The sequence below is a fragment of the Vulpes lagopus genome, chromosome 3 (assembly GCF_018345385.1).
Source record: "Vulpes lagopus strain Blue_001 chromosome 3, ASM1834538v1, whole genome shotgun sequence".
Lineage (NCBI taxonomy): Eukaryota > Metazoa > Chordata > Mammalia > Carnivora > Canidae > Vulpes > Vulpes lagopus.
The window spans coordinates 129,390,498-129,402,658 of NC_054826.1; the positions used below are offsets into that span (position 1 = coordinate 129,390,498).

General features: G+C 64.6%; 2 protein-coding genes across 8 annotated transcripts in view; one reads left to right on the top strand and one right to left on the bottom strand.

Annotated features, from left to right (window-relative positions):
- NPRL3 (NPR3 like, GATOR1 complex subunit) overlaps positions 1-4,915 on the top strand; it is a 69,150-nt gene extending 64,235 nt beyond the window's left edge. For all 6 annotated transcript variants that reach the window (XM_041747295.1, XM_041747294.1, XM_041747296.1 and 3 more), the window contains 5 exons: positions 157-263; positions 643-772; positions 2,614-2,803; positions 3,433-3,625; positions 4,134-4,915. In XM_041747295.1, coding sequence (XP_041603229.1) covers positions 157-263; positions 643-772; positions 2,614-2,803; positions 3,433-3,625; positions 4,134-4,299 — 786 coding nt within the window. In that variant the 3' untranslated portion in view covers positions 4,300-4,915. The remainder of the gene's footprint in view (positions 1-156; positions 264-642; positions 773-2,613; positions 2,804-3,432; positions 3,626-4,133) is intronic.
- MPG (N-methylpurine DNA glycosylase) lies at positions 4,859-9,763 on the bottom strand. 2 transcript variants are annotated; one of them, XM_041747300.1, is made up of 4 exons: positions 9,633-9,763; positions 7,452-7,682; positions 6,511-6,715; positions 4,859-5,301 (listed from the first exon to the last, which is right to left on the bottom strand). In XM_041747300.1, exons 1-4 carry the CDS (start codon positions 9,654-9,656, stop codon positions 4,931-4,933), a joined length of 831 nt encoding a protein of 276 aa, XP_041603234.1. In that variant the 5' UTR covers positions 9,657-9,763; the 3' UTR covers positions 4,859-4,930. The 2 variants fall into 2 exon arrangements, with proteins under 2 accessions (XP_041603234.1, XP_041603233.1); XM_041747299.1 differs by having other exon boundaries at positions 6,511-6,736.
- Between the last annotated feature and the right edge of the window lie 2,398 nt (positions 9,764-12,161).

The window sequence follows — 12,161 nt, forward strand, 5'->3', positions numbered from 1 at the left end:
TCCCCGTGCTCAGGAGGCCTTCCCTCAGTGCTAGCCTGGTCGGGGTCCTATGGGAAATGACCGTTGGGGAGCACAGCAGGGACCAATGCTCTGCCACGGGCCCAGCTGGGGAGCCAAAGAGTTGGGGAGCAGCCTCCCAGCTTCCGCTGCCTGCAGGTTTTCCAGCTGGCGGCCCACCTGGTGTACTGGGGCAAGGCCATCATCATCTACCCGCTGTGCGAGAACAACGTCTACATGCTTTCTCCCAATGCCAGCGTGTGTCTGTAAGTACCTCTGGCTGCCCCTTGCTAAGCCGGGCCCTTGCTTGGGCTCAATTGCTGGCCTCTACTGCATCCATGTTCTAATCCTGGCCTGGTCAGTGCCATGTGCGGGGTCTGTCTCCCTTATACCTGCTGGCCAGTGGGCTCTGGATGGGGGCCTGGTGGGAGTTGGGGGCCTTGACCTTGACTTGGGGGCTCAGAGGGGCTTTGGCCTCTGCCCATGGCCCCTGCTGCCCATTGAGGGAATCGCACCCATGCTGGGCTGCCTGCTATGCTGTGTCTCCCTGCTGTCCACCCTGGGCTCATGCCGAGGGCACAGAGGTCACGGAGCGATGCAGAGGCCTGCTGAGCTCATGGGCACGTGCACCTCACCTGTCCCCAGGTACTCCCCGTTGGCTGAACAGTTTTCCCGTCAGTTTCCGGCTCACGACCTGCCGTCTGTCCTCGCTAAGTTCTCCTTGCCAGTTTCCTTGTCAGAATTCAGGAACCCCCTCGCTCCCCCTGTGCAGGAGGTAAGTCGCTGGAGTCCAGGGAGTCTGGAGACCACCCAGCCGGTGTCAGTCCCTTGTCTCAGAGCCTCAGTGCTGCTGCACCTGGGTTTTGAGGGCGTGGGCTTGCTGTGTAGGTGCTTCATGTCATGCTGGGGTGACCAAAGGCTGGCTCCCCAGCCAGGCCAGGCCCCCTGCAGACATTCGGGCATTCCCAAGGCTTCCTGCCCACCCCCCGCCCTGGGGAGCCCACCCTGGCTGCAGTGAGCTGTTCTGGGGGTTAGAACGGAGTGAAGAGGCCCAGGTGGCAAGAGAGTGGTAACCTTTCCTGTTGGATGCAATCACCTTCTTTTCACTGAGCTTGGGCCCAGCTCTCCTGCTCCGTGGTCCAGGAGGCCACAGGGTATGCGGGTCTCGTCCTGGGCTCACTGGTCCCCAGAATCTCCTCCAAGAGGATCTGGAGAGGACAGGCCTGGGTGAAGGCGAGGGTCAGGGATGTTGCTGGATGTGGCAAGGGCTCATCCAGGGAGGTGTGAGGCATATGTGATGAACAGGTGAGTTCTGGGTCGGGTGCAGGCTGGACCCAAGAACGAGGCTCTGCCGTGTCCCCTGTGCTGATGCCTGGGGCTCTGGGGCTCTGGGCAGGGACCCAGCACAGAGCCGACGGCGCAGGTGTTAGAGGGGGCTGGATGTTCTTAAGTCTTTGTCTTCAAAAGGAAAATTTTGTGTTGTTTTTTTTTAATTTATTTTTATTTTTTATAAGTGTTAGGAAAAACCAGTCTTTAAGCTCTTTCCCTTCTCAAGTTGTGAATGAGGAGGAGATCCTGGTACTTGAGTTCATTGAGATGCTGAGTGCGACGGAGTTCTAAAGGCTGTCCTTCATGGGGGCTTTGGCTTCCAGGAACCATGCCAGGCCGTGCCAGCTGAATAAAAGATGCACTGTGCATCCGGAACCCCGCTTCCCCAGCAGAAGCTTCCTAATGGTCCAGACGGCGGGTGGATTTTCCAGGTCGTGCCTGGTCGAGGGGCCCAGATGGGCCTTGGGTTTGGTTCTGAGCAGTCCTGGGGTGAGGTACCTGCTTGTCATGCCTCCTGCTCCGGGGTCTGGAACGTGCTCATGAGCACTTATGAAGCCTCTTTGTTTTCATTCTTAAGTTTATTTTTTGACCAGGTCATAACCTGCCCACGTTCCATCCCTACTCCCTGGCTGGCCAGCTGTCCCCTCCCGGGAGGGGCCTCCCAAAGCCGAGCCAGCAGCCGTGTGACCGTCCCACTCCCCCATGCCCCTCACTGGCCCTGGTCAGGGGCAGCCCCATGAGAGGGGAGGACTCCTCATGCCGGGACCACACACTATCAGGGCTCCCTGTCCTTGGGCCAGCATCCAGGTCGACCTGAGGAGAGGACTCCTGCTCTCAGGGCAGCTGTCTGCAGCCTGTTGGTGAACAGTGCTGAGGTCCCGGCAGGCCGAGCCCTGTGTGGTAGGGGGTCCGAGCGGGCTGGTGGACACGGGGCAGCGCAGGGGCCTCTGTGAGTGGGTGCTGCTCCCCAGCTCTGGGTGCGGAAGCCCAGACATGGGGCGGCCCGGTGTGTACGGGGAAGCGCAGGTGCGGCCCTAGTGCCCTTGCGGCCCTGCTGCCCTCCCTGGAGCAGAAAGTTGGTCTTGCAGCCTGGCCGGCAGCTGAGGTCTTTCTCCGAGGGGGGAGCCTTGTGCCCCAGGGACAGGCTCCTGGAGCTCATGGACCCCTTACCTCTGGGATGACCCCCGGGGGTCGTGTCTTAGGTCTCCTTGATTGCCCCTGGAGGGGAACAGGGCCAGCCTTCCCCCACTAACCCCCGCCCCGGGCCTCCTGCGTGCTCTCCTGCAGACCCAGCTCATTCAGATGGTGGTGTGGATGTTGCAGCACAGACTCCTCGTCCAGCTGCACACCTACGTGTGCCTGATGGCCTCACCCAGTGAGGAGGAGCCCCACCCTCGAGAAGACGACGTCCCCTTCACCGCCCGGGTCAGCGGCCGCAGCCTCAGCACACCCAATGCCCTCAGCTTTGGTTCCCCAAGTAGGAGCCCCCTGCCCAGGGTGTCTGTCTGGTGGGTGGGGGTAGCATTTGGGGGGGTACTTGGGAGCGGCAGCCAGGACCCCGACATGGGCTCTGCTGAGCGTGACCAAGGCCGCCTCCCGTGGCCACGTGCAGAGCAGTGCTCCCTTGAAGGCTGGCAAGAGACCCCTTTCCCTCGCTCCCCTCCCCCACCCCTACCTCACATCTCCGGGCTCTGGGCTCCTGGGCAGGGGCTGGCTCGAGTCCAGGGCAGCCAGGGAGCAGAGCGGATGTCCCACATCCCTGGCAGGACAGTTGAGCCCGCTGGGCCGGGGCCTGGGAGGAGACCCTGATGATCATTCCCTCTTTGAAAGAGTCACTGCGGCCACGGCAGGTGCCCAGAGGACACAGCCTGAGCCCCAGGCTCGGGGGAAACGAAGGGCTGGGGTGCTCCCGGGACTGAGGACTGACCTTGGCGTCTAGCTTCAGTGCAGGGCCGAGCCTTGCTCAGGGCCCTGCCTTGTCCGCGTGGGGGCGGGGGAGCGAGCGGGCCTGGGGTGTGGCCGCGATGCCCGGTGCAACAGATGGCACGGCTGGGGCACCAGGGTGTGCGTGGAGTCAGACTGCTCCCTGACCCGTGCTGCCCACAGCCAGCAGTGACGACATGACCCTCACCAGCCCCAGTATGGATAACTCCAGCGCAGAGCTGCTGCCCAGTGGGGACTCGCCACTCAACAAGAGGATGACGGAGAACCTGCTGGCCAGCCTGTCGGAGCACGAGCGGGCGGCCATCCTCAGCGTGCCTGCGGCCCAGAACCCCGAGGACCTCCGCATGTTTGCCAGGTGGGGTCCGAACACAAAGTGGATGGGGACTTACCCACCATGGCCCCAGCTCAGTCCACTGGTGACCGGTGGCAGTCGCTGGTTGAGGTGGCACCTCAAGCCCTGCGGGTGCCCCCAATACTGGGTGTTGTTACTTCTTCGGGAGCAGCAACGGGTTCTCATCCTCACGGGGCTTAGTAGGAATCTTTCCCCACCAGGAACACAGCCCAGGGCCCCCACGTGGTGACAGATGTGAAACCCACCTGTGACTTGGGGGGCTCTGCAGGCGTTTCCGTGTGGGGTTTCCGTGTGGGGGGAGGCCCCCCGTTTAGAACCTCATGCCAGGCACCTCTTTGAAGCCGCTGGTGTGCCAGCCCCAGCCGCAAACAGCCCCTGGAACATGAGGGCCTCACTCCACAGCAGGAGAATGAGGAGCCCTGGCAGCCCCCAGCCCCGCACGTCAGGGTGCTGAGGGCAGATGGGCCACTCCGGGGACCAGGACACTCACCTGCCCCCCCGCCCCCCCCAGGCTCCTGCACTACTTCCGCGGCCGCCACCACCTGGAGGAGATCATGTACAACGAGAACACTCGGCGCTCCCAGCTGCTGATGCTGTTTGACAAGTTCCGCAGCGTGCTGGTGGTGACCACCCACGAGGACCCGGTCATCGCTGTCTTCCAGGCGCTGCTTCCGTGAGGCCAGGCCTCGGGAGCCTGAGCAGTGTCCAGCAGCACAGCCCAGGGGCCGCGGCGCCCACACTGGGGCAGCCTCAGGGCCTGAGCTGAGGGATGGACAGACTGGCCAGGACTCCGGCCTGGAGGGGAGACCTGCTGGCTTCTCAGACTCGGGCCACCTCCTTCCAACCCGCCCTCCCCATGGCCGCCCAAGGGGATCCACAGAAACGCGTCACCACCACCCCTGCCTGAGCCGAGCGCGGGTGGGTGCCTGGCCTGTGCCCCGAGGCCCAGCACTGCCCTGGCCTGCGTGCACTCTGCTCCTCCCAGCGTGTCCAGTGCCCTTCCCCGTTAGCCAGCAGGAGGCTTGCGACCGAGCCATCACCCAGCCACTCTGACACCTGACGCACGAGGGCCTGGGTGAGTCGGCACGGGTGCCCCCCACCCTCCCTCCCAGGCCTGAGGAGCAATGCGTCCCACCTGCACACACAGGCCCCCGGCGTCCCGTCTAGGGGGAGGGTGGGCCCCAAGCACAAGTCGGCCGCTGAGTGGGCTGCTGAGGAGATACAAGCAATACCGTGTTCTAGACATAAAGTGTTTATTTGGTTGTTAAAAAATTAAAAAGCCTGGTTGGAGGAGGCCGTCGCTCAGGCCTATGCGTTCTGCTCCGCGGCTCTGTCTACCACGCTGACCCAGGGGCTGCCCCGTAGGTAAAAGCGCAGGGGCTTCTGGGCCCACTCTCCTGCGTGGCCGATGCCCACTCTGGCTGCTGCCACCACGGCTGGCTCGCTGGGCCCCGGCGGGCTGCGCTCCAGCCACACCGCTCGGTCCTCGGCCAGGTCCCGCTGGTCAAAGCTCTTGTCGATGGCCAGGGCCTGGCACAGCTTGGAGGGACCACTGCACAGCTCGCGGTCCTTGAGGGCTCGGCCCGTGGTGCCCTTGCGGAGAGTGCTGCGGAGCTGCCGCATGGTCTCCAGGCCCCCCAGGGGCTCCAGCGCTCGCAGGAGGACGCACGCCCCATCCCCTGTGGGACAGATACCTCGCCTGGAAAGCCAGGCCTCCAGCTGCCTCCCCAAGCACCCCTGCACGCGCTGCCCCCACCTCCTGCACACTTGCATCTGCAAGGTGCCCGTGCCACTGGACGGGTGGGTTTTCCCCGTGAAGCCTCAGTGCCTGACCGCCACCCAGGGAGAACCTTATTTTTTAAAAAGCGTGGTGGGTGCTTGTAGGTGGCCGCCTCCCCAGCCGCCTGTGATGCGGTGATGGGCGGGAACTGTGAGGCTGGCAGGGGGTGTCCCAGCGGCCAGTCGTCCCTGAGCACGGTCATCCCACCGGGAAGCCTCGGGCCTGGGCTGCATCTGACCTCTGTGCCTTGTCCTTCTGGAATCTGTTGGGCCAGCTGGAAGGCTGAGGCTGGGCAGCCCTGCCCTGTGAGCCAGCGAGGAGACATGCGGGGGACGCCAACGCAGCCCCGCCCCGGCGGGCCCTCCACCCCTGGCCCTTTGCCTACCACACCAACTACTTTAAGATTTTTTGTCTTTTTAAAGTAATCCCTTCCCCTCGACATGGGATTCAAACTCCCAACCCTGAGATCAAGAGGTACACGGTCCACTGACGGAGCCATCCAGGCGCCCCCGTCCAAGCGACTCTTAGAGACCAGAGGTTGCAGTCACATACCCTGGGCCCAGGGGCTCAAGGGGCTCAGCCAGGAAGACGCCTCTGCCCAGATGCTGTCTGGGCTGCACGGCTGGAGACGACCCGGACCCTCCAGCAAGGCTGCTCCCCTGGGATGACCAACACTTCTGGACACCGCCTCACGACACCCTGGTGGCTAAGTCCTCCCCAGCTGAGAGTGACCGATTCAGACCCCATTAAGTGACCACCAGCAGAGGCTCCAGCCGGAGCCCAACTCAACCCAAACTGATGTTGCCCTCGTTGCCCCACAACCAGCTCCTCCCAGGTCTAGCCTGGGTCATGGTTGACCCCACCTTTGAGCTCGGTGACCATCGGTATCCTCGTGGAGCCTCTCAGCTGTGTGTGCAGGTCAACCTACGACCCCTACCCAGTGGGGGCCCTTGGCACCTATGTCCCTGACGCCAGAATCCCTAAACCCCAACCTAGCTTAGCAGTGATCCCTGTTTGCTCAGACACCTGCCCCGTCTAGGCATCCTGGGGATGTCCCAGCTGCCAGCTGAGGCACTGTGGTCCCACCTGGCACCGCGGCCCTGCTCACCTTGGCTGGAGACGTTCAAGCAGAAGTACATGCCATAGATGATGTACACATACAGAGTTCCTGGCTTCATGAACATGCCACGGTTGCGGGGGGTCTGCCGGCCACCCCTAGAGTGGGCAGCTTCATCCTCTGGCCCCAGATATGCCTCTGTCTCCACAATGCGGCCACGGAGCTCTGTGCCATCGTCAAGTCGCCGGACTAGGACCTGTGGGCAGTCCGTTTGCTTCTAGGGCCAGAGGGGCAGGCATGCACTCAACCCCGACAGTCCATAGCCTAGGCCTCATCTCCCCAGTTCAGGAAGCACCGGGTACCTGGCCCAGCCAGGGCCCCACTGTCCCCTCTGTCTTGCCCACCAGCCCCGGGAACAGAGTCCCGATGGTCACCGAGTGTACCGTCCACAGAGAGCTGCTATCTCAAGCTCCGGCCAGGACCAGGCTGGAGAACCAGCACCAGGGAATCACACAGGCCCCGTCTCCTTGGTGGGGCCCCCCACCTTCCCGCCACCTCCTCCCCGAGTCCACTAGGTTTAAATGCTTAGCCTGGGGCAGGGCAGCAAGGAAGGCACGGGCCCCAAAGCTGCCCCTGCCCACTGCCCCAGACACCCAGAGCCTGGACTGAGCGGGACTGACCGCAGAGGACTGGCCCCTCAGCTCCCACCCACCCGGCTGTGAAAGGCCTTCCTGAGCAGCGGGACCAGCTGCCCCGCAGTGCCCCCGGCCTGGACCGCAGCCGGTGTGCAAGGAGTGGTCAGCGGGGCAGAGCGCCGGGGAGGAGCGGGCCGCAGCTGGCAGGGGTGGGGCAGCACGGCCCGCTGAGGACGGGCTCTCGGGCCAATGGAGCACCCAGGACGCAGCCCGGGCCGCAGAGGAGCCAGGCGCCAGGGGGCTGAGTCTTCCTCGGCCTCAAGATCTTGCACCTGGTCCGTGGCCACGTTAGGTTACCTGTCCCAGAAACGCCCGTGCCAGGGCGACGGCAGGCTGGTCAAAGAAGTCCGAGCCCAGCTGCGCAGAGTGCCTCTTTGGGCCAGAGAAATAGATGCTGCGCCGAGGGCCCAGGGTTGCCGGCGGCCCCAAGCAGGGCTCCCCAGGGGATGGCGTCTGGGCCCTGCCCTGCGGGCTCTCACGGTCTGCCTCCAACACTCGCTGCCTTTTTTGGCCCGTCCTGCAGGAAAGCTGTAATGGGAACAGACGAGACAAACCTTGTGAACAGCTTCAGTGCGGAGGTCAGACCGCGCGTGACTCCTGCCGCATCGGCCAGACGGAGCAGCCACCTGGCAGGCTGTCCCAAGGTGCAAACGGAGCGCCACACCTGCAGTCCTCGGCCCCACGCCGGGCCCTGCGAGGCCTTGGGAAAGGACTGCACGGAGGACAGGCCGTGGGAGGCAGCACGGCGCAGCCACTCCGACCCACACACCCTCCACCCGTGTGAGATGCGCAGGGTGATGGCAAAGGGCTGCCGGGCCCAAGGAAGGGACAGCGGGCACCTGGGCCCAGGAAAGGAGGGCTGGTATCCGATTCCCACTCATTACACGGACTCCAAACAAACCCCCGACCTTGTCTGCACCGACCCTAACCAGGAATTAATTTTTTACATTTTTTGCTCTTCTGACGCGTCAGCCAGGTGCCCCTCTAACCAGAAGTATAAAGCACGGCCGAGATGCTGATGGGGCTCAGCCAAGAACGCTGGTGACCGTGGTGTCCTCCGCAGTCCCTCCCACCCGGCTGACATGCGGGCAGGGCTCCCACCGTGCCATCCCCTCCTCAGAATGGCCAGGGAGGCCTGACACACAGGAGAGTGAGCACCAGGCGCTCTTTGCTCCAACTCATGTGCTGAGGGCATGACACCTGCGGAGTCCCCAGCTACCTTCCTTCATGACCCAGGAGGTCATAATGACAAGGAGCAAGTGGGGCAAAGCCGAGGTCTCCTAAGGGACCCAACCTCCCACCTGCTGCCTAGAGACCTGACCACACCCGCCCAACTGTTCTAGGGCCAGTGGCTCTACAGCCAGTGGGAGTAGACGAAGCGCAGCTGAGCCCTGGGCCTGGCGACAGCATCCCCAAGGGCTTGTCTGCAGAGTCCGCCTCCCTGGCATGTGACCGACCCGTTATTTTTACTGTAAGTGCAACGAGACGGCTGGTCCACTGAGAGTGGGTGCTGACGTGACCGTCTCTGCGGCCCAGCCCATCTGCCAATACCCACCATGGGCTCGGACGCTGGGACGCTGCCGCCTGGAGTCCGGTCCCTGCCTGCCTTGCGGCGCTCAGGTCATTCTGGGTCGGCCCTGGCCCACCCTGGGTGCTGAGGAACTCCTGAAACTGCCCGGGGACTGAGGCTCAGACAGGCCTCAGTTTCCGTATCACGGACCTAGAATCTGAACCTTCCTCACAGGCCTTTGTGATGACGGTTTGGCCCCAGGACTGGGTACGGCAGGGTGACCATGCTATCGTGCTCAGGTGAGCCCTGCCTGGCACCTCACAGGTATCCCTGGCCCCAGTCACAACCGGCGGCTCTCAGAACAAGGGGCCCCAGAAAGTGACCCGAAGTGTCTGTGCCTCTGTTTCCTCATCGGCCAAAAAGGAACCAATCTGTGACAAGATGGTCATGAGGATACGCAGTAGAAGCCAGGTGGGCACGAGGTGGGTACACAGCAGGGGCTCGGGGTCAGGAAGAGGCACCCTGCAGCCACCTGTCCCTGGGGGGCAACCTGGGCCGGAGTGGGTCTGGGCAGCGGGCGGTGGGAAGCGGTGTGGCTGTGTGTGGGCCCACCACGGCCGGGCTGCCCTCCATGCAGACCAGGGCACGCAAAGGAGCACCGACCAGAGCAGCACCACCTGGAGGAGCACCAGCTGTAGGAGCACCGGCTGGAGAAGCACCAGCTGGAGGAGCACTGATCAGAGGAGCACGGGCCGGGCCTGAAGAACATCGGCCGGAGGAGCACCGACCTGAGCAGCACCACCTGGAGGAGCACCTGGCGGAGCAGCACCGACCGGCCGTCCGGACGCGGGGGGGGGGGGGGGGGGGGACACGGCAGGGCGGCGCGCGGGCTGCGGGGGCTCGAGGGCACAGCCCTTACCGGGGCTTCACGGGCAGCCGGGTCGGGCCCCTCCGGGAACCGCACTCACCTGGGCCGCGCCGCGCGCCGTCATCCCGCGCCTCGGGCGGGCTCCGAGGGGACGGGGTCCGGGTGCGCGGGGTCCGGATGCGCACCGCCCGCCCCGGGGCGCCCCGGAAGTGCCGGCGCCTGCGCCGAGGAGGACGGAAGGCGGGCTGCGGGCTGCGGGCGGGGCTCCACCCCGGGGGCGGGGCTCATCCGGGGCGGAGGCCCGGGGCTGCGGTTGCCGCGGCGGGCCGGGGAGGGGCGGGCGCCCGCGCGGAGGACTGGCCGGTGCCGGGTGGGGCGCCGCGGTGGCCCGGGGGCGCGTGGGGAGGTGGCGGAGCCCGGGCACTCGGGGGCGGCCCTGAGCTGCGGGGGGTCAGGGGCGAGGAGGCTGCCGGGCAGGGTCCGGCCCGCCCGAGCCCCCCGGACCCCCGAGGCTCCCTGGCCAGGACGGTGAGCGCGGCCCCGCGCCCAGCACACTCGCCCCTGCAGGCCCCCGCGGTGGCCCCCGCCCCGCGCGTCTCCCGGCCTGGCCCAGGCCCCGCCGCGCGCCTCCCCCGGGGCCCCCGCCGGGACTTCCTGGGCAGGGAAGGGCGCAGCCTTCCAGCCGCCGGCGGTGTGTGGCTCTCGGGCGGCTTCCTGGCTTCCGGGCTGGGCCCCGAGCATCCGTCCCAGCCTGCGGGGCTGGCCTCCCTGCGACTCCCACCCCTTCTTTCCTTCTCACCCCTGCAGCCACCCTGCCCGAACAATGAGTCCTGCTTCCTGCCTTCGTGTCCAGTCCCTCTTCCTTTCTCTAGGGGGGAAGCAGGCCCCAGCTGGGCCCCCTCTTCCCGGTGGTGCTTGGGGCAGGCTGGGTGCCATTTGTACAAACTCTTACTCCCGTTTCGCAACTGGCACATGGCCCTTGTGGAAACCGTGAGGAGTCTACTCGCTTCCGAAGGGGTGTTTGATCCCCACCTTGAGAATGAGGAAACAGAGGCTCAGAGCACAGCCCCGGCCTCTAGGAGGAGGACGCAGAGCCTTTGCCAGCAATGCACTCTCTCCAGATGTTCCAGCCTGAGTGCAGGGGTTGAGAAACCTCTCCAGGGTGGGCCCTGGTCCGCCCCGCCCCACTTCCTGGTTGGTGGTCTGAGGTTCCACCGCAGGCTGGAAGTGGTGGGCCGAGCATTCCCACTGTGGCCTGTTGGGTAGGCCGAGGGGGGCGGTGGGAGGAGGGGCCCAGGGCCTTCTCTGTCCCGGGTGTGCCCCGCTGCGTGCCCCGCTGCTGGGCTGGGAGACATGTGTTGGAGGATGTCAGTGCAAGATGGATGGATGCAACCCCACATGCTTTGAAAGGGATCGCTGCTGGGGTGGGCTGCCCTGGGCCCTGCTGGAGGGCCAGTGACTGAAGGCTTGAGACAAAGGATAGCACGGAGGCCACAGTGCCACCACCAGCACTGTCCCAGGGCACCTGGCACGCTGGCTCAGTGTCCTTTTCCCTAACGGAGGGATGCCGACTCTCGGAACGGAGAGTTGGGTCAGAGGCCGGCGGGCCGCGTCTCCGACGGCAGAAGGCCCTCTGGCAGCTTCTCGGGTTCTGGCATCCCAACTGTCCTCCAGGGCTCCCTGGATCTGACAGGCTCTGTGGGGGTCAGAGCCTCCAAGCCTCCTCGGGCAGAGAGGGCAGCCAGAGGAGGCATGTGAGGGCTGCATCCTCCCTTGCTAAGCTTGGATGCAGGTACTTAGGCGACCCCTTGCCCCTTGCCTGGTACTGAGACGCGGGGAGGGGCAGCTGCCTCGGAAATAGTCAGTGACTTCAGGCCCCTGGCTGGCCTGGCCCACTTTTGTCTCCTCCCCAAATAGCCCAGGGCTGGTGCTGGGCCCACCCAGGCTCCCCAAGGCCCAGGAACTGGCCTGCTGAGCTGAGGATTACAGGGGAGCTGATGGGGACTCCTCCTACTGGTTGGGAACTTAACGTCTCAGGTCCTGAGGTGAAGTCCACAGTCATGGGGGTGGCCCAGATATCCACTCACCCTCAGTGACCTGTGCACATGCTGGGCAGATGCCGTTGGTTCCCATTTCTCTGGGGCTGGAGGGAGAGCAAGGCAAGGGACTGGGAGCTGGCCTTCCGGGTCAGGGCTCCACCAGAGCACAGGGCTGTGGGGCAGACCTGAGGCGGAGCACACATACCCAAATACGTGTGTCCGTGGGGACTAGGTTCAGCCTCGAGCACTCGTGTCCAGGCCTCTGCTCCCACCACGCCTTGATTCCAAGGTCCTTGTTCAGGTGCCAGGGTATGTTGAGAACCTGGAGATTTTGGGGTTTGCCTGCCAGGGTATACTGGGGTATACCTTGGGAGCATCACCTGTGAGAGGCATGGGTTTGTAACAGAGGCTGCGGGGGATCCTACTCAAGCTTAGGAACCAGGAGGGCCCTTCAGAGGTGACTTGAATGAACATGGGAGAGGCCATTTAGCTGTCACTGAATGCGTAGACCACCCTTGGGGAGGGGCATGACTTTTGGCAAGACCGCTCTTGTCCACTGAAGGTGACTCCTTGGAGGGGGCTTTCAGCTG